Genomic DNA, 20,943 nt, shown 5'->3' with positions numbered 1-20,943 from the left:
ATTTCCTGTTGTGTTTTACTTTTTTATAAATTAGTTAGATGTCTGGGATGAGAAGCACACAAATAAGCTGGACTTAGTGGAGAGCGCACATCTGGAAATATTATTTTCAGACAAAGCATGGATTTTCAAAAATGTTGGCCTGAATGATTAGAGAGAATAAATAAGAGAACAATATTCTGTTTTCTGTCAGTTCACACTACAGTAAATGTTGATGTACGTTGGGTCTGCGCTGGAGTTTAGATTTTAAATAGTAGACTAGTCACAAAATCAATCAGGGTAATGTTTTATCTTTATAAGCAATAACCTCGTAGGGATCCATTCTGTTTGACCGACTTATTTTGATTCTGAGTCTGGAAAAACGGCATAACAGAATGGAGAAACAGAAGATTTCATGTTTTTTATTTATTTTTTTTATCAGAGTATAGATTAACAAAATTTTCTCAGTATAAGTTTGTATATATAATAATGATAATGAGTCTTTATTGATCACATATACATTACAGCACAGTGAAATTCTTTTCTTCACATATCCCAGCATGTCAGGAAGTTGGGGTCAGAGCGCAGGGTCAGCCATGATACAGCGCCCCTGGAGCAGAGAGGGTTAAGGGCCTTGCTCAAGGGCCCAACAGTGGTAGCTTTGCAGTGCTGGGGCTTGAACCCCCGACCTTCTGATCAGTAACCCAGAGCCTTAACCACCAAGCCACCATTGCCCCATATACATATAAAATTACATATACTAATATATATATATATATATATATATATATATATATATATATATATATATATATATATATATATAGAATAAGTGAATCTGCACATTTACTTGTTCAGTTTGTGATTGGTCAGAGGTTACGGTTCTGTCCTCATGACTGAAAGGTTGTGAGACCATATCACAAGGTTAATCTTAACTTGAAACATCTCAGCTCTATTCTTGGATTGAATTTTGCCTTGCACTGGATAAAAACGTCAAGCAAATTTACGATCACACATGGTCGAGTAAGACCAACTTAATCTCCTGCTAAATTCTGCAGGAATTCTTCAAATGTAAGCACAAGCCTTAACCTTGATTATTGACTTGACTTTTCATACAAGTTGGATGATAGATGGTTACTTACAAAGTGCATAAAGGCAAAGGGCAAGCTGTGGATCATTTGAATAAATGGTGCTTTAAGCGGCTGGCTGGTTTAAGAGTTGAGATCCCCCCCCAATCAATGTAAAATGCTTCGAATACCCAGAAAAGCACTATATACAGTTGCAATCAAAATGATTCAACCCCCATTGCAAATTAAGTTTATTGTCAAAATGTACAGACCTTCAGCTGTTTGCGATGAACAAATCAAACAAAAGCAATTGAAATAGTTCAAGACAACGAATGCTTCAAGTGGTTTCCCCAAATTCAACTTGAATAATTTTGAAAAGGGAGAAATCATTTTAACCCCTGAATAGAATCCCTCACAACAGCACAAATATGCAAAACAGGTGTTTGTCTCAAGCACACCTGATGCAACTATTCAAGGGCTTCATTACTTGCACCAGGTGTGCTTGAGCTGGAACACATGAAATACCTGAACTGGCTAGGGGCAGGAAATACATGAAATATCTGGACGGGGCAGAAAAATGAAGCCATCAACGGCTGCAACCAGATTTCTGAGAAGGCAGGTTGTGAAAAACCCTCGAGTGACTGCAAAAGACCTGCAGCAAGACTTGTGGCAAGAGGAATTGAGGTTTCAGTGAGCACAGTAAGGTGCGTACTAAACGCAGAAGGTTTCCATGCCAGAACTCCAATACGTTCACCAGTACTGACCCAAAATCACAAGAAAATTCGGCTCAAAATCATATAAATAAACCACAGAAGTTTTGGGATTCTGTTCTGTGGAGCGATGAAACAAAACTTTCGGCACGATGGATCAGCGGTATGTCTGGAGGAAGAAGAATGAAGAAAGAACACTGTCCACAGTCAAGCATGGTGGTGGCTCGGTGATGCTCTGGGGCTGCTTTGCATCCTCTGGCACTGGAAACCTGCAGCATGTGGAAGGCGAGATGGATTCATTGAAGTATCAGGAAATCCTAGGAGAAAACGTCATGCCATCTGTGAGGAAGCTGAAGCTTGAGCATCATTGGACCTTCCAACAGGACAATGATCCCAAGCATACCTCAAATTCCACCAAGGCTTGGTTGCAGAAGTTGTTCTGGAAGATTCTACAGGGGCATCAAAGTCACCTGACTTGAACCCCCTAGAAAATCTCTGGTGGGATTTGAAGAAGGCGGTTGCAGCACGCAAACCCAAGAACATTACTGAACTGGAGGCCATTGCTCATGAGGAATGGGCCAAGATTCCTCAGGAACGCTGCCAGAAGCTCTGCATCTCGTTTGCAGCAGGTCGTAACAGTAAAAGCGTGCTCTACTAAGTACTAAAGATGTTTGCCATGAAGGGGTTGAATAATTTTAAGACCAGAGAAGTCATCATAAGTTGCATTTTCAGTTGAATTTGTGGAAACCACTTGAAGCATTCATTGTGTTGAACTATTTCAATTGCTTTTGTTTGATTTGTTCATCGCAAACAGCTGAAAGTCTGTACATTTTGACAATAAACCTGATTTACAATGGGGGTTGAAAAATTTTGATTGCAACTGTAAATCTAAGGAACTATTATGATTATTTAACCATCCATAAACCACGATACATTGATTTATCTGCGTCTATCTTAAGTCTTTCTCTGACAGGGACGGCCCAGTCTCCAGCAGCGGCAAATGGCATTGAAGAAGCGGCAGTGGCAGGAAGCACAAGGGTCACAGCAGTGCGAGTGTGAATCAGGAGCACAGTTCTCTTTCAGTCTGGAACAGCGAGGGGCTTTCAACACTGGATCATTAAGCGGTTTCTAAATGAAATACACACACAGAGATTTGTTACAACTTCACCGCAGTGATTAAATTATGAAACTTCCACTAGGAGATACAAACCAGAGCTAACACTGGGCCTCATTTATCAAGCTGGCCAATTCCGAAAAAGTTGGGACAGTACGGAAAATACAAAACAAAAACGTCATTTGAAAATTGACTCTTTGGTAGACTAGAGTAACTAGAGTCACTAGAGTCAGCTGGTCTCCATTAAGCTTTGCACTGAGGAGAGAGAGGAGAAAGAGAGAGAGCGAGGAGAAAGAGCGAGAAAGCAAGAGAGAACAAAACACACACACACACACACACAAAAAAAACCCCACACTAGTAAAAGAAAACAAAACTAATTACGCCCTGGCACGTAACACAGTCGACTGTTTACCACTGTGTAACATCACCTTTTCTCTCTGGCCGTGATTTTCTATAACAGCAGCTCTGACAGTAGTTCTGATTGTAATTCAAATCACAGTTTCTAAGAGGTTATTGCTCGTGTAGGAACAACTTACACAGAGACTCGTATAGTGGACACTGAACATGACCGGATTAAAAAGGCGTGTATTTGTTAATATGGGTTATGTTGATTTTCTTTGAGATCATTGGAAGGAGTCGCCAGTATCAGCACTTCATAACAGGCAGAGCCAACGCTCTCATTTGAAGCTTTCCGACACAGGAAAGTCTTTAAACAAAGGGATTTATGATCATTTATAACAGCTATAATATACTGTACGTAAGGACAGAAAGTAACTTATCTACAGATATTCTAGAACATTAAACAAAAACTATGAATGTACGGATAAAATGTATGATATGCTGTCCTTTAATGAATATATTAAAACATTGATAGGTGTTGACAAGTTGCCGTCATATTCGAGGAATAAACCCTAGAACACGCGTCAGGGTGGTAACTCGGATCTCACACCATGTTTCATTTCTTGCATCCTGCAGCACAATCGCAGAGCTTTTATAAAACTGTTAAAGCGATACATAGCGTGTTTTAACTCCAGTGTGTGACTCCAAACTCCAGCGTTTTGCTCTGAAGACTTTCCCATGTCAGACAACTGAGAGTTGCAGACTGTTTCAAAGCACTTACACTCGAGACTCCAAATAATTTTCATTGCCATTGTATACAGAAATAGTTTTTCATTACTGGTTTTTGCAGTTAGAGCTAGGTCTGTATTCGGGGCTTAGTATTGTTTGTACATTCCTTCCTAATTGAATCCACCCACCACATATTCTCTCATTATTCTTGTTTTTCATTTTAAACAATGACGTAAACCTACAAAATCTATTACATTTAGGACAGAGGCAATTAGTAGTACCAAAATACGAGTAGAATAGAATTTTTTTTCCTCGGTAAATATTTTTGGTTTAATGTTCTCATGATTTCCTAAAAAGAAAAAAAAAAAAAAAATCCCTTTCAATTACTTTCCTCTGCGTTCACAGTACAACAAGTCATTCATTAGCTGAACAAAAGTTAACACAGTGTGCATTACGTCAGCATATAAAATCAACGTTATTTACTGATAGATTTATTTTGCACAATAAAGAAGTAGCAATAAAAGAAAAAAAAAAAAACAACAACTGGCCAATCTGCAAGCCTGTGCCTGAACAATAATTATGCACAAACACATACAGAATGTTTTAATTTATTTTATTACTCCTTCATTACTCCAAGTGTTATCTCCCGCTCTCTTTTCTGTATAGTGGATTTCTTCTCCTCTCCCCAGTTCAGATGCTTTCATGATGAGATAGTGAGCATAATATGAAGTTAATAAAAGGCTGTGATATGAAAAGGCCTACCATCGCTTGTGATCTTTCATATTCTGCGAGTCCCCTTCGGGCAAACAGCGTTTGATGTTTTTCAGGATTCCAGAGATCTGCTGGTGGAAATGATCGCAACAGTGAGAACAACAGAAGGACTGAGCTCGACGGTCTTTATAGAGACACCAAGTTCTTGCAAAGGTTTGAAAATTATTCTCAGCTGAATTTTAGACGCAAAAAGCAACAACAACAAAACCCCAAGATGATGTGTTTGTGTGGATCAGGATCAGGGGGCGGTTGCTCAGAATAGAATCGAGGTAAGATTTACACGGGTACAACACGAGTGCCACTGATAAGCTCAGAAAAAAGAATGAGTGTACTCTCTTTGTTTTTTTTTCTATTTATTCTTTTTTTCGGAGATTATCAGTGGCACTCGTGTTGTACCCGTGTGTATCTTACCTCGATTCTATTCTGAGCAACTGCCCCCCTGATCCTGATCCACACAAACAAATCTTAAATATAAAGAAAAAAAAAAAAAGAGAGTACACTAAACTAGTGTACCTTTGCTTGTACCAAGTAATATGGTTACAGATAATATGCATCTTTCACTTGAAAACTGTTGTCTAAGGTACTTTTAAAATGATTTAACGTTGATAAATTGACCAGAATAAAAAGGTCCACTACACGCATATTTATAGGTAAAAAATACACACTGGAGGTACAAAAGTTACAGCGACAAGGAAACGTACAAAAGTGCATCTTTCACCTAGAACGATTCATGTAGTGTACCTTTACAGATTCATTTAAGGTACGTAAATGGACCATAATTCATTGGAGAATATGTAGAGTAAGTTTAAAAGTTACACTACATGCACCTTTCAAGGTCAAAGATACACAACTATGTTACACGGACAAGGAAAAGGAGTTTAGTTTAGTAGTAGGAACAGTTTAGTACCTTTAGCGTGCATCTTTGTCATAGAAGGATTCATATAGAGTGTCATTAAAAAATCATTTCAGGTAAATAAAATGGACTATAATTGATTGTAGAGCAAGTTTTAAAAGATACACTACATGCATCTTTCTAGGTAAAAGATACACACTAAAAGGTACTTTTTCTTGTTGCTTTACAGGAAAAGTACAGTATAGTGATGTGATGGTTGAATAATAATAATAATAATAATAATAATAATAATAATAATAATAAAGCTTAAATATCAACAACAACAACAAAACTAAACAAAAGAACACTGTATGCTCCAAAACCTTACCGAATAAGAGACGATTTAAAAAAAAAAAAATAATAATAATAAAAAAAATAAAATAAAAAAAAACAACCCTTGCTCAAATGTTTGTAAAATTGAAAGTACGTGGATTTATATAAATCACATTTCATACATTAAGGTGCTTTAGATAATGAAAGGCAACCTGAAAGAACAGAAGAAGGAAACAAAAACATAAGTTTGATGTGGAAATAATTAAAAAGAAGTGCAAAAGTGATTCAGTGCACGTTTAAAAAGAAGAAGAAGAAAAAGAAGAAGAAAGCAGAGCGCTATAAACAGGCGACAATCTGGAAACATGCGGTTATATTATTATTATTATTATTATTATTATTAATAATAATAATGAAGAAAAAGAAGAAGAAGAACATCTAGATCAGGAAATGTTGAAATGAGATGATTTCACCTACACTACTATAAATCTGTTTTTCATCCGCAGAGAAAGACCTCCATGACAGTGTTCTTTCTGTACCTGTTTGACGGAAGATATGGTGGGTTGGTGATACTCGGCGCTCTTCCTCGACCATGAGCAGCACTGCATGAACCTGGACGACCACGACGCACAACACGACGAGTTTCATCTCTGTTCCCAGCGCAGTGAAGCCTCCTGGACTGATCACAGACGCAGAAATAAATACGAGTCGAAACGACAAGCGTGGTGTTGCCCTTGCTGGTGTGCGAGAGCCACTGAGTTGTCCTGCCCCTGCGCATTGCCTTTTACTCTATTTATACGAGCTTCATGGTCTTCCCACTGCTGAGCAAAGTGATATGGAACATCTGGCCAGGAGTCAAGGAGATCACTGGACACACATGAGAGAGAAAACGTTCATCAAAAGCAAGTGTGCCTTAATTACTCAGCTACAATTAACAATCTTTTCATGAATATGGATATTCTGCGATTTGGGTGCTTGAGGAAAATAACATGGCTTTTATGCAGTTTCTGCAACACACACACACACACACACAGAGAATCATGGAGATACAGGTCAAGAGCTTCAGTTAACGTTCACATCAAACATCAGAATGGGGACAAATGTGATCTCTATTACTTTAATCGTGGCATGGTTGTTAGTGCCAGATGCTCTGGTATTTCAGAAACTGCCGATCCCCTGGGAGGTCTTACAGCTCCAGGGTCTCTGGTTTAATCCTGATTACTGTCTATGTGGAGTTCCTCATAGGCTCCTCGTCTCCTTCAGTGCACTTATTGGAATGTGTTTTTGAGAGGTGGGACCCCAGGGCTCGAAATGAACTTTTTTTTTTTTTTTTTTTTTTTAAAAACACATTGGCACTGGTACTCCTAAACTTTAAAACGTTAGGAGCACCAGCACAAATTTAGGAGCACCCACCGAAAATGAAGCCACTCGAAGTCTTCCAGCCATTCTCTCTCTGAAAACTGGGAGCCTTCTTTCCACTGGTGGATCCACATTCACCACATGATCTCCATCACCAACTCCAGGAGTTACATTATCTGTAATTTTAGGCAGCTTACAAAAGAAATCTCTCAGTGTTCTTTTTATCTTCTCTCTCCAGAGCGCGAGTTAGCTCCCCGTCACGTGATAACAGAGCGCAGTGAAAGAGAGCGATTGTCGGCTAATATTTATATTATCTAAAATCTGCATTAAAGTTAAGAATGATGCATTATGAAATGAAGGATGACTTAATTGGTTATGTAACGTTGGATAGAACGACGGACCGCTCGCTGTATCGCTCACGGAAAGCACATACCGTGCAGTAGTTAGCGAACGTTTCGTAGGGAAACGAAAACCGGTCGCACCACAACAATTATTTGCATTTGCACAAATCCTACCAAATATATTTTGAGGTCGCACAGATTCAATTTCGGGAGCAAACGCGACAGAAATGGAAGCAATATTGAGCCTTGGACACGAAAACTTTTTTCCCCACCTGCCAAAAAATGCCAGTTGGTGGACTAGTTATAGTATAATGCCTCTAGGTGTGAATGAGTGTGTGTGTGGTGCCCTGTGATGGACAGGTGAATCATGTAGAGTGTTTTCCCACCTCACACCCAGCGTTCCCGGGGTAGACTCTGGATTCACTCCGACTGTGACCTGGAAATTGAGCGTAATGAAAGCAGTTGAGTGAATAATCATCATCATCATCATCATCATCATCCTCCAATTAAGGGGGGGACACAGGCTGCCTGAGGGGCAGGGGCAAATTTTTTTAAATAAAAAAAAACAAAAGAGCACCTGGAGGGAATTAAGCTTTTTCTTTTTTTTTTTTGCAAAAGAATCCTAGAGAGTACATTTTCCTGCACATGGGAGCACCTGGAGGGCACTTCATCTCATTTTCTCAAATGTAGGAGTTCCTAGAGGCGACTTAATCTCATGTTCTCGCATGTAGGGACACCTACTGGGCACTTTATCATATTTTCTCACAGGTAAGAGAACCATATAGTGCATTGCATCACGTATTCTCACACAGTGAGCAACCTAAAGGGCATTTAATATCCCCCCCGCCCCGAATTGAAGGGTTGGAAGTAGGGTACTTCATCACATTTTCTCACAATTAGGAGCACCTAGGAGGCACTTTATCTCATGTTCTAACATGCAGAAGAACCTAGAGGGCACTTCATCTCAAGTTCTAACGTAGGTAGACCAAGCGTGCACTTCATTTCACTTTGTCTCATAGGAGAACCTAGAGGGCACTTCATTTCATTTTGTCCACATGTAGGAGCACCTAGATGGTACTTCACCTCATGCTTTCATAGGCAAGGGAACCATATACGCCTAGTGCATTGCCTCACATTTTCTCATACCCTTTTTCATCTTGAGGCCCAGTCAGGTCCTCTCTCTGTTAATAAAAATATCAAAAAGTTCTTTTTGACTTCAACTTGCACTTTGATAAACAAATCAGTGCTGTTGTTAAGGGAATCTTCTTTCATTTAAGATCTATTGCAAGGTTAAAACAGTTTCTCTCTAGAAAAGACCTAGAAACGATGATTCACGCTCTTGTTACATCATGGCTGGACTACAGTAATTCTTTGTATGTTGGCCTTCCTCAATCTGCCTTATCTCGTCTGCCGCTTATGCAAAATGCAGCAGCTAGATTTTTAACAGGGACCAAAAAGCGGGATCATATTTTCCCCTATTCTGGCATCTCTTCACTGACTTCCTGTCAAGTTTATAATCGATTTAAAATTTCTAATTTACGTATACAAAGCTCTTACTAGTTCTGCTCCACAGTACAATACATTGACTTTCTTCACCTTTTCTCTCTTACTAGAGCAGAGGTGCACAATGTGCAGACCTATCATGATGGTAAAACACAGCGCACTTACTACAACTAGGAGAGATTGTTGACCAGTGGACGTAGGATAAAATGCATAAAAGTACTATTAAAACCAATCAGGGCCATAATAAAAATGTTTCAGATGTCTGGAAGAGTGTACTGTAATATTTCAGTTTTTACAACCACTCTATTTGATTCCAAATCAAGTGTTGCAGAAAAGTACAGCAATGAAATGGAGCCAAGCAACATTGGAACAGCAGTAGGAATTATACTCGGTGGTCAGATGCAAGCATTGTTTTTCGGGCTGTGCATTCCACTGGCGTGTTTGCTGAAAGGAGTGGATTGAGAAGATCGATGGTATTATTAATCTCCCGAGCAAAACAAAATGATGTAAAAACAGTGTGTTCACGTTTTTAAACGCGAGTCTCGGTCTCTGGATTCGAATCCCATTGGAAGACTGAACTGTGGTCTGAATTGAAGAGTGCACCCACATCATAATAACAGATAACGCGTTTTAATTTAAGTGATAGGATCCATATACATTACATGGCCAAAAGTACGGTATGCATACCCGTGTGTGTGAGATGACCTGTGATGGACTGATGTCCTGTCCAGACTGGTTTCTTCTGCCAAATGTGTTTCTGCATCACATCTTGAAAAGAGAAGTAATCCATTCAAACATCCATTCATTTTCCATACTGCTTATCCTACACAGGGTCACGTGGAGACCGGAGCCTATCCCAGGGAACTCTGGGCACAAGGTGGGGGGACAACCTGGACGGGGGGTGCCAACCCGTCGCAGGGAACAATCACACACCCATTCCTACATTACAGACAAATTGGAAATGCCAGTCAGCCTACAATGCATGTCTTTTGGACTGTTGGAGGAAACTGAAGTACCCAGGGGAAACCCCTGAAAAACGGGGAGAACATGCAAACTCATGCACACACAGGGAAGAGGTGAGCGGGAACTACGCCTGAACCTTTACTCATTTTCAGGAGTGGCGGCAATACGTTTGTAGTTGACACTATGGTAGTCACCACTGGTTTCTGTTTATCACACAATCTAAACGTGAACATTTCAGAGCTGCCCGGAAAGACAGTTGAGGAACTGAAGTGCTCTACATTTAACCTTTTTCTAAGAGTGTGGGGTGATATATGATTTGGAATGTAGCTTTACTTTTTATTGGTGCCAGATGAATGTAAAGCAATCGAGCCTACTGTGTTTTGCTTAAGGAATGTTATCTCTGAATTGTGTTCACTGAATTATTTTCTGCCACATTACATGAGCTATTAGACTTTTACAGTATTTCGAGCTTGTGAAACATGGTCATAAACGCTGCGGGTGCGTGGGCCTGTGTGCTGCGGGCTCTGGGAAAACAGAACAGTGCAAATTCTTCAATCCCAGAACAGAACAGCTATAAACTGAAAAGATTTCCTCTTGAGCCCTCTACTTATATGTGGCATTTAAAAGCAGCTTTGTATGTTGGCCCTTATGCATGTCAGCTCATCAAGGCTGTGTTTTTTTAGTACAGACACAAACTCCCTCTCTCAGAACTCCCTTGTGTATGAAACGATCGGTGCTAGGCCATACGTACAACACCTAATATATGTCTGTAATAGCATTTGTCCCCAGTGAGGGGAAATAAGTCTTCTGACACGTATGTTTTTTGTGATTTAATACACTTCTAGGGTATTATCTCTAAACATTTAAGCTATTTAACTTTCTAACAGCAAATTCTTTAAGATGAATCCGAAAGTCCTGAAATCTGATTGCAAATTTCTAAATAAAATGCTAGGTTCAAATGCTTGGTCGTTTTACAGAAAAGTATTAATATGCATAAATATTGTATCATTCCACTCTTGCATCTCTGGTGCTCAGGGGAAAAGAAAAAAAAAAAAAACTAACTAAAATGCAACCCCCCCCCCCCCCCCCGAATAGTACTCTGCAATTTGTGACTTTCTTCTAAGCTCTTGGCATAGTGGAAGCTATCCAAGAGACATTAGAATCCAGTCCAATTTACCATTGGTGTGCTGCAGCTTTTCAGCTCATATGTTCCTATTTAAGAAAATCTGAAGGGGAAAAAAAAAAAACAACATGGTCACATCTCTTTGAATTTTGCCGCTAACTTCAGGCGAACTGAAGTTAGAGTTACTTTTCTTGACACAGTTCCTGTCTGTACGAATAATAAAAAAAAATAATAATAAAAAATTGCACTTCACTGGAGTTTTCAAGGGTCTATGATTTATTTTGTTCTTCTGTTATCAAAGTAGGAAAATCTGTCTTTTGTTGGTTCCTCTTTTATGTTTTACTCCAAACAGGTGGTATCACCATGGCAAACTGATTCTTAACGTTTCAAAAAAAGGAGAAAAGAAGAAGAAGAAGAAGAAAAAAAAAAAATCAAGCACAGGGCTCTGGTTTGATTGCCTTTTTTGTCTGAGACAGATCCTAGAAATATAGCTGTTTCTGTTTGGCATACCTACTCAATATGGAGCTTCTCTTACTTTATATTTGCTGTTATATTAAATACGTTCAACAGGCAAAGTTCAGAAAGCAATGCAAATGTTAAATAGGACCAAACTACTGAACAAATAATAGTAATCGCAAATAGAAAAACTAGTATATATAATAGTAATGGTAAATAACCCTAAAACTCAACATGGGGAAAAAAAACAACAACAAAAACTCATTGCATACTGAATAAATTCATTAGTACAGTTTCACAAAAAGTCCAACCTTGAATAGTATATACTGTTAGTTTGCAGTATAAACTTCGCTGGAAATTTCAGCAGCACTGTGCTTTGTGGTTTATTTGCAACACCGTCAGAGGGTGTTAGGGTCACATCTGCACCGTCTCTGCTGACTGGACAGAAAGAAAGACATTGTATAGGATGCAGAACAAAGCATTTTGGCGCATCAGTACTGGGAGATTTAGTGATTCGGTGTTGTTGATTTGACACTAGGGAAATGTCTTTAACAAAAGGGTGACCTGTCAATCAATAATCAACAAAGCTTAGATTAAACAAGTACAGGCAATGAAACATCCAGCTTCAAAACAGCACCAAGATAAAATCAGAATCTAACAGTATGCTCTGGGGTCATCTCGGAGCTTACAGAAGGTGAAATTTGAATAATGCAATTTGCAGTCGAATCCTGAATTACTGAAGCATCAATAGGGCTGGATGATGTAAATAAAATAGAGTAAGACTAGGACTTCCCTCTTTTACAAAGGGGAAAAAAAAAGGACATCAAAAATAAGGTTTAATGGCTGTAAATAAAAATAGCTCAGAAATGCTACATAATTCTGAATGTTTCAATCTCTGACTACACAATGCCAAAGAAAACGCCCCCATCAACTCAGGATTCCTAATTGAGAAGGTCTAAACCAGCGGAAATCGATCAATTAAGATTTTAAATGTTTGTCTACATGAAGTAAATTCACTATTAAATAATAAACTATTTAAAACTCTATTAATCTAGCAATAAAAGGTTTTAGGATTAGATCAACATAAGAGAAATGTCGTATATACAATTGATGGGGTTTAATGTAAATTCCCCCAAAAGGTGCAATACTATAAAAGGACATTCAAAGTATAGTGGAAGGAAAAAATTTACACACCCCTGTGTAAACAAAAAAAAAAAAAAAAAAAAAAAAAAAAAAAAAAAGATGAAGACGACGACAACAAGACAAATCATGTCAGAAATTTTTCCACCCTCAATGTGAAATAACAACGTATAAAAATTAAGTGAAAAACAACCAGAAACAGTTTAGGGAAAAATAGAAAACTTACAATAACTCGGTTGCATAAGTGTGCACACCCTTTTATAATTGGTGATGTGTTTGTGTTCAGAATGGTCTGTAGGATGTCATCCATGACATTATTCTTAGAAATCCCAAATAAAGACCAGCTGTTTCTGTACGATTTTCTTCACATCTCGTTGATTTCATCTGACTGCCGAAGCCATGGACTGCAACGAGCGTACAAAACCTGTTCAGGGTCTCACTGTCGAACGGGATCAATTAATAGAGGGGTTTAAAAGAAATTCCAAAACATTAAATATACCATGGAACACTGGGAATCAACATCATCAAGTGGAGAAAATGGATCACCACAGTGACATCACGAAGAACGGGACATACCTCCGACATTTACAAAATGACAAGACAAAAACTTACAAGGGAGGCTGCCAAGAGACCTACGGCAACATTAAAGGAGCAGCAGGTACATCTGACAGGTACTGATTACTCTCTGCATGTGATAATCTCTCATATACTTCACAAGTCTGGGCTATGAGGGTAAGGTGTCTAGACCGAAGCCCTTTCTCACAAAAACATCCACACTCAACTAAATCACTTCAAACCATGTGGCAAAATGTGTTGTGGTCTGATGAGACCAATTCCAAAAGGTATTTTTTGGGGCAAAAACAAAAGTGCATCACCAAAAGAACACCATACCCACGGTGAAGCGTGGTGGTGGCAGCATCATGCTTAAGGCTGCTTTACTTCAGCTAGAACTGGGACTTTGATCAAAGTGGAGGGAATCGCGAATAGCTCCAAATACTAGTCAATTTTAGTGCAACATATTCAGGTGTCTGCTGGTAATCTGAAGATGAAAAGGAACTTCACCTTTCAGCACGACAATCACCCAAAGCATACAGTGAGGGAAATAAGTGTCGGACTTATTTCCCTCACACAACATTCCAATTCCAATGAGGCTATTCACATGAAATTTTCACCAGACATCAGTATTAACTCAAGAAATCCAGAAATATAAAGAATTCACAACATTAAAGTGATTAAATAAAGTTGTGTGTAATAAAGTGGAATGACACAGGGGAAAAGTATTAAACATGCTAATCAAAAGCGGGTTTCCAAGGCAAGGTATGGCAAGGAATCAGCTGAAATCCGTAAGTAATTATACCCCCTATCTGTGCACATTAATATCAGCTGGGTTAGTAAATTGATAGTCTATAAAAAGGCTTTTCATTACCAAGGTGTCATACAAGAAACATCTCATGATGGGTAAAAGCAAAGAGCGCTCCCAAGGCCTTCACAACCTTATTGTTGTGAAACATATTGATGGAATCGGATACTAAGCATTTCAAAACTTCTGAATCTTTCAGTAAGCACCATTGGGGCCATTATCCGCAAGTGGAAGCAACATCACTCCGTCATCAACCGGCCACGCACAGGAGCTCCTCGCAAGATTTCTGACCAGGGAGTCAGAAGAATAGTCAGAAGAATAGCCCAAGAGCCATGGACCACTCGGAAAGAGCTCCAGAAACACTTGGAGGCAGCAGGTGCCATCGTCACAGAGAAAACAATAGGCAGTGCACTCCACTGCTCACGCTCACCACGCAAGACTTTAATGTTGTGATTTCTTTGTGTGTGTGGATTTCTTGAGTTAATACTGACGTCTGGTGGAAATTCCATGTGAATAACCTGATTGGAAATATATTTACTGAAAAAAATGTCGACGCGTCCGATACTTATTTCCCCCACCGTATGCTCTGGGTGATTGTCGTGCTGAAAGGGGAAGTTCCTTTTCATCTTCAGATTACCAGCAGACTCCTGAATGTTCTGCACTAAATTTAACTGGTATTCGTAGCTATTCACGATTCCCTCCACTTTGATATTTAATTTTCAAAAAGGTACTTCAAGTAAAGGATCAGTTTAGGAGTGTGCACACTTATGCAATTAGGTTAGTCCAAGTTTGAAAAGAAATAAATAAATCTTTTTCCTCTGAAATGTGTCAGTTTGGTTTTCAATGGCATTGTACAGGCTGTAATGTTTTACATTAAAGGTGGAAGTGCTCTGATACGATTTATCCTTCCTTCATTTTTTACATCACAAAAAAACCTGCTGTTTTAACAGGGGGGTGTAAACTTTTTAATATCCATTGTACTTAAAGCAGAAACCAGAACAGGCAGGAACTTATTTGTAAGCATTCTTCTCTCTGAAAGAAAGAAAAAAGAAAAAAAAAAAAAAAAAAAAAAAGGTAGAGTCTGATTTACAAATAGAGTGCCCGCCAATAATATTGGCACCCTTGGTAAATATGAGCAAAGAACGCTGTGGAAAATGATCATCTTTATTGTTTAACTTTTGGATTTTGGATACTCTACTCTCATAGATATCAAACAAGTGCAAACAAAACACAGGTTTATTTATATATTTTAAAAAAAAAAACCACAAACAAAAAAACAAGTTAAATATAGGTGAGTATTTTTAAGGTTTCGTTTATCAGAGAATATTTTTGCTAGTGGAAAGATGAAATAGGTTTTTTTTTTTTTTTTTTTTGCTTTACTATTTACTACCAACACATCTATACTAAAATAACTGTTTGAGCACAACAGGTTCTGAAACCTGGAAATAATAAAACACATATTCCCATAAATAAAATACAACAGTTTTATACCAGCCTTTTCATCTTCAGTCAAACCTGCTGGAATACACAGAAACAAATAGTTGTTTTTACTCTCCAAGTACTTTCAGAATGTACTAGCAATGCACACCACATGGCTGCGATATATTCTCCTTACTATATCTGCTTTCCATAATTAGAAAAATCTGTTATTGTCAATAAAACATTTAGAACTGGTTTTATGGTTACTTATTTTACTAACAGTATATTATGAGGCCAATATAAGACCAAAATATTCAAATCATGCCATGTTTATTTGTACACAGAGTGTGGAAATTCATGTTTTTTTTTCGTGGACACGTCGTTTCTGTTACAAGAGTCATAGGATAAATTCGGGAAAATATCCATCATCGGGCAGATATTCATGGAACCAATAATTTCCCAAACCATAAGGACGTCAGTTTTAATACAAACACAAATGGTTGTGCGCGGTGAACAGTTTTCATCTGGTCCCATTCCTGAGGCAACAGAAATAAAGAAGTGGGATTCCCTTCCAAAATCTACACTATAGCCAAAAAGAGTACTATACACTATAGCACTTAAAATGAGTGACATCGAGCAGTCGAATTAGAACTAAATTGTGGCAAGCATGGAGATTACATAAATGATGATAATTTAAACCCCATAGTAAGTGGATAAAAAAAACAAACAAACCCAAACAACCAACAGAGTATGGCTCTGGTAAGGCTTTCTGTAAGGAGTAGTTTAACATTCATAAGATTTCACTCAGTGTCAATGCTTTAAAAAGGTAAAGCTGTTCCTTTAAGTTTTCCACCTCAGGGAAAGTCTTCACGCATTGCAGTTTCTCAGTTATGTGACAAGCGGCAGATTTTTCTAATTATACCATGGTTTGTACAAATACTCGATTCTGATTGGCTGGAAGGTGTGCGTTAAAAACGTGTTTATATATATATATATATATATATATATATATATATATATATATATATAAATAAAATGTATACACCACAGCTAGTTCCGGTCAGTTTAATCACCTTTCTCAATTAATGCGCTGCCTGTAAACAACTATAACCATAGTAACATACAGTTAAACTCACAGCTTAAGTATTAGTAGAGACGCGGCACAGACGCAGGTAATTCACACACACATGATCTCTTTCTCTAATAACTATTTAATAGAATTCATTCAAATGAAAGTAACCTTATTGCATTACTTTATCTCCGTGTATGATTTAGAACGGGGTTCTAGATCTAACGACCCGTATATAAACTAATGAAAATTAACCCTTATTTTTATCTTTTCAGTCAGATTTTGCACTGTAAACATCAGTGGCAGCTTTAACTAGTCAATGCTGGCGAGTGACCGCGGTATAAGCGGGATAAACAACGGCTAGGTGTGCGTTACACGATTTTAATTCACGCCGCTTCGCATCGGGTGGTTCTTTATCTCCAGTCGCTCTTTATTTTTTCACTCGCTTGACGCTAAGACAAAAACAACGCAGAAAAAGACCGCACAAAAAAAAAAAAAACCTGTCCTGAAGACTTTCCTGTGTTGGAAAAACTTACTGTTAGAGCAAAATTGCTAAAACCGGAGACTATCTGCTCACAGTAAACTTTACTATATCAACATTTACATATTCTATTTCTTAAATAACAAACACCTTTTAAAAAAAAAACAAAACTGCTTATTATTAACCATGGATTATGTGGATCCTCTGCCAGACAGGTCCCTCTGAATGAGATGTTACCATAGAAACAATAACATTAGACCAAACGCAGTAATATAAACCCGATTTGAATTACAGCCAGCACGACTTTCTGAGCTGCTCTTATAGAAAATTTGGGATCAGATTTGAGAATTCAACAGCACTGTGGTACTACAACACAGATCTTACGAAACACCGACGAAACATCTGGAGTGTACCTCATGTGCCGATACACAGCGTGAGATCAACATCAATCCTGATTGACTACACGTGTATCATTTAAAAAGATAAATAAATAATAATAATTTGAAACAGAGATTCACATGCAGTAGCAGATTACAAATCCTTTGTTGTGCTTAAAACCACGGGTTCTGTGCTTTACAATGTTTTAAAGTGAAAGCCAAGGCCTGTTTTCCCAAAATACCTGATAGCTCTGTTCCTGCTAACGTCTTCCAGACAGCATCGTCCTGCAGCATGCCAAAGAGCTGTACATCACAGGATGTTCCGCCTGCAGTGCTGAAAAATAAACTCACCTGGATATTTTTTTTTTTTTTTTTTTTTAAACATGCTGAAACAGCTTCTTCCTTGGCTAAGACGTCATAACTCTTCTACAATCTTGGCGATTTGTAAGTCAGATCTTGAGGAGTTCTTGACAGGTGAAAAGAAGCCTCTAGCCCGAATGCTTGAGAGATTCTTTGGTCCGGATTGAGGTTGGAAGTTCATTCCACCACTGAGGGACGGTTAGTGTGAAGGTTCTGGAAAGGGACCTTGAGCCACGCTGAGTAGGCAATAAACGTGTACTGATTATTATTGATTAGTGAGCTCAGAATGAACAGCAGGACAAAACTGCACTATAAAGAATATTTGCCTTTCATACCACAGGTCTACCGAGTTCTCATGCCGGAGAGTATGGGTTAATATTTGTAACAGCGCAGCATTAACAGCTCATACACATAATCTAAGGCTAATAAAATGGATTTTAAAAATGCGATGCATTACTTGATATGGTGAGGATTTCTATTAGGACATGTTTATGTAACGGTTTTCTGACATGGGACAAGCTTCAGGATGGCGTTCTTTGGAGCTGTATTTTTTTTTGTGGTTTTATTAATGACGAGGGGGGAAAAAAAAACAGCTAGGGAAGAAATAACTGGTTAATGCTGCTGTAACACAAGTGATAACAGGAACTAAGCTCCTTTATGGACATTCCACAACATTTAACACTAACTGTTAAAGCGCGACTTGTCAGTGAAAAATACATTCTTATTTCAAATCGGTCACCAAATCAGTCGTACAAAAGGAAGAACACACAACACATGGCCACACCGTCATAAGAAAATAATCCACGTTAAGGTGTTAACAACTCTCCCGGATGTATCACACCACCCTGGCACTCTGATGGCTAAGGTCTAGGCAAGAATGACAACAAATGAAAATCAGCAATTTAATGATGTTATGTACTGCTCTGATTAGATACATGTTTTAGCTCAAGTACCGTTTGAAGGTTTACCTGAATATCAAATGACCAATTCAAAAAAACAAACAAACAAACAAAAAAAAAAGAGCCGTAACATAATTAGTCTAAACCTGATCAATTCCGTGCAAATGAGCCCCAACATGCTGATAATATTACATCCATTCTAAGAGATTTGGGACTGAAGGTTATTAGATATTTTTCCTAAATCTGATATATTCTATAAATAGGACGATTAAAAAAAAAATAACCATCATTCCATCCTATATATACACACACTATACGGCCAAATGTTTGTAGACACCTGACCCTCTCATGAACATCCCATTCCAGCTTTATTCCACCATTCTGAGAAGGCTTTCCACTAGGATTTGGAGCGTGGCTGTGGGGATTTGTAATCATTCATCTACAAGAGTATTAGTGAGATCAGGTACTGATGTTGTGTGAGGAGGTCTGGGGTGCAGTCGGTGTTCCAGTTCATTCCAAAAGGTGTTCAGTCGGGTTGAGGGGTCAGGGCTCTGTGCAGGACATTTGAGATCTTCCAGTCCAACCGTAACACACCACGTCTTCATGGAGCTCGCTTTGTGCACAGGGGCGTCGTCATGCTGGAGCAGGTTCCTTAGTTCCAGTGAAAGGAAACTGTAATGTTACAGCACACGAAGGCATTCTATACAAGCGCATGCTTCCAACTTTGTGGCGACAATTTATGGATGAACTACATATGGGTGTGATGGTGAGGTGTCCACAAACTTTTGAACATTGGTATACACAATCAGCCATAGCCACCTGACTAATATCGTGTAGGTCCCCCTAGTGCCACCGAAACAGCCTCGATTGACCCGTCGAGGCATGGACTCCACAGGACCTCTGAAGATGTGCTGTGGTTCCTGGCACCAAGATGTTAGCAGCAGACGCTTTAAGCCCTGTAAGCTTCGAGGTGGAGTCTCCATGGATCGGACATGTTCGTCCAGCACATCCCACAGATGCTCGATTGGACTGAGTACTGGGGGAATTTGGAGGCCATGTCAAAACCATGAACTCTTTTTCATGTTCCTCAGACCATTCCTGAACAGTTTTTGCAGTGTGTCAGGGCGCATTATCCGGCTGAAAGAGGCCAATGCCAGTAGTGAATACCGTTGCTATGAAGGGGTGTACTTTGTCTGCAACAATGTTCAGGTAGGTGATACGTGTCAAAGTAACATCCACATGAATGCCAGGACCCAAGGTTCTTGAGGTACTGCTCCTCAAGAATATCAATGAGCCTTGGGCACCCATGACCATGTCACTGGCTGTCCTTCCTCGGAACACTTTTGGTAGGTATTAACCACTGTATACTGGGACCACCCCACAAAACCTGCCGTCTTGGAGATGCTCTGATCCAGTCGTCTAGCCATCACAATTTGGCCCTTGTCAAAGTCACTCAGATCCTTACTCAGATCCACCCCCTGACTTCACCCGTCATGTACTACTTCTATTCAATAATCGATACAAAACAGTGCTGCTTGTGAAGCGCAAGAACCGAAAATGTCATGTGGGAGAACAAAAGCAGAGGCATTGGTAAAATATGTCCTTGCACTGAAGGCAGCGGGAAACCTGGTGAGCATTCTGACACCTGAAGACCTCTCCCATTCTCCGTCTTTCAACTAATGCCTCCAATAAGGGGAAAAATGTTTCCCCTTGGAGTACAATTCTTCACAGCCAAAAGTGCAGTGATAAACAAAATGGTTGTCAGCTTTCAACACCGACAACACACACGTAAAGAAAGAAAAGCCAAAAATAATATCCTCCAGGGTAACTGCCACACCATCACTGAAAAGAACGGTCTGGTATACTCTAGACATCCTGACCATCGATGTTGAGAAATGTGCTGAAAGAATTATGACGTAGACTTCCGAGAAGTCCGGCACCACGTCACAAACGAGATGACTTTCCCCGATCCAGTAATGAGAAAGACTGCAACAGGCAAATCAGCACATGCTCAGCACTCATCAACAGTGGGATAAGCTAGTTTAAAAAAAAAAAAAAAAGAAAAATGGTACGATTTTTCCAACACTATCTGGCTTTACTGTCTTCAGTCTCTCTCTCACTCCTCATGGTGGCAAATTCACCTTCACTGAACTTGAAAAGGTCTTTGGAAGATGATTAATGGAAGAGTATGGAAATGGCTGCCAGGTGGATGGCTGTATTTCAGG

General features: G+C 39.0%; 1 protein-coding gene across 1 annotated transcript; it reads right to left on the bottom strand.

Moving 5' to 3' along the window:
- Positions 1 to 376: 376 nt before the first annotated feature.
- asip2b (agouti signaling protein, nonagouti homolog (mouse) 2b) lies at positions 377 to 6,731 on the bottom strand. Its single transcript, XM_053683918.1, has 3 exons — positions 6,408 to 6,731; positions 4,698 to 4,774; positions 377 to 2,881 (listed from the first exon to the last, which is right to left on the bottom strand). The coding sequence occupies exons 1-3, from the start codon at positions 6,514 to 6,516 to the stop codon at positions 2,708 to 2,710; spliced, it is 360 nt and encodes a 119-aa protein (XP_053539893.1). The 5' UTR covers positions 6,517 to 6,731; the 3' UTR covers positions 377 to 2,707.
- Positions 6,732 to 20,943: the final 14,212 nt, after the last annotated feature.

Source organism: Ictalurus punctatus, chromosome 1, assembly GCF_001660625.3.
Source record: "Ictalurus punctatus breed USDA103 chromosome 1, Coco_2.0, whole genome shotgun sequence".
In the NCBI taxonomy this organism is placed as follows: domain Eukaryota; kingdom Metazoa; phylum Chordata; class Actinopteri; order Siluriformes; family Ictaluridae; genus Ictalurus; species Ictalurus punctatus.
This window is presented reverse-complemented; position numbering and strand designations above follow the sequence as displayed.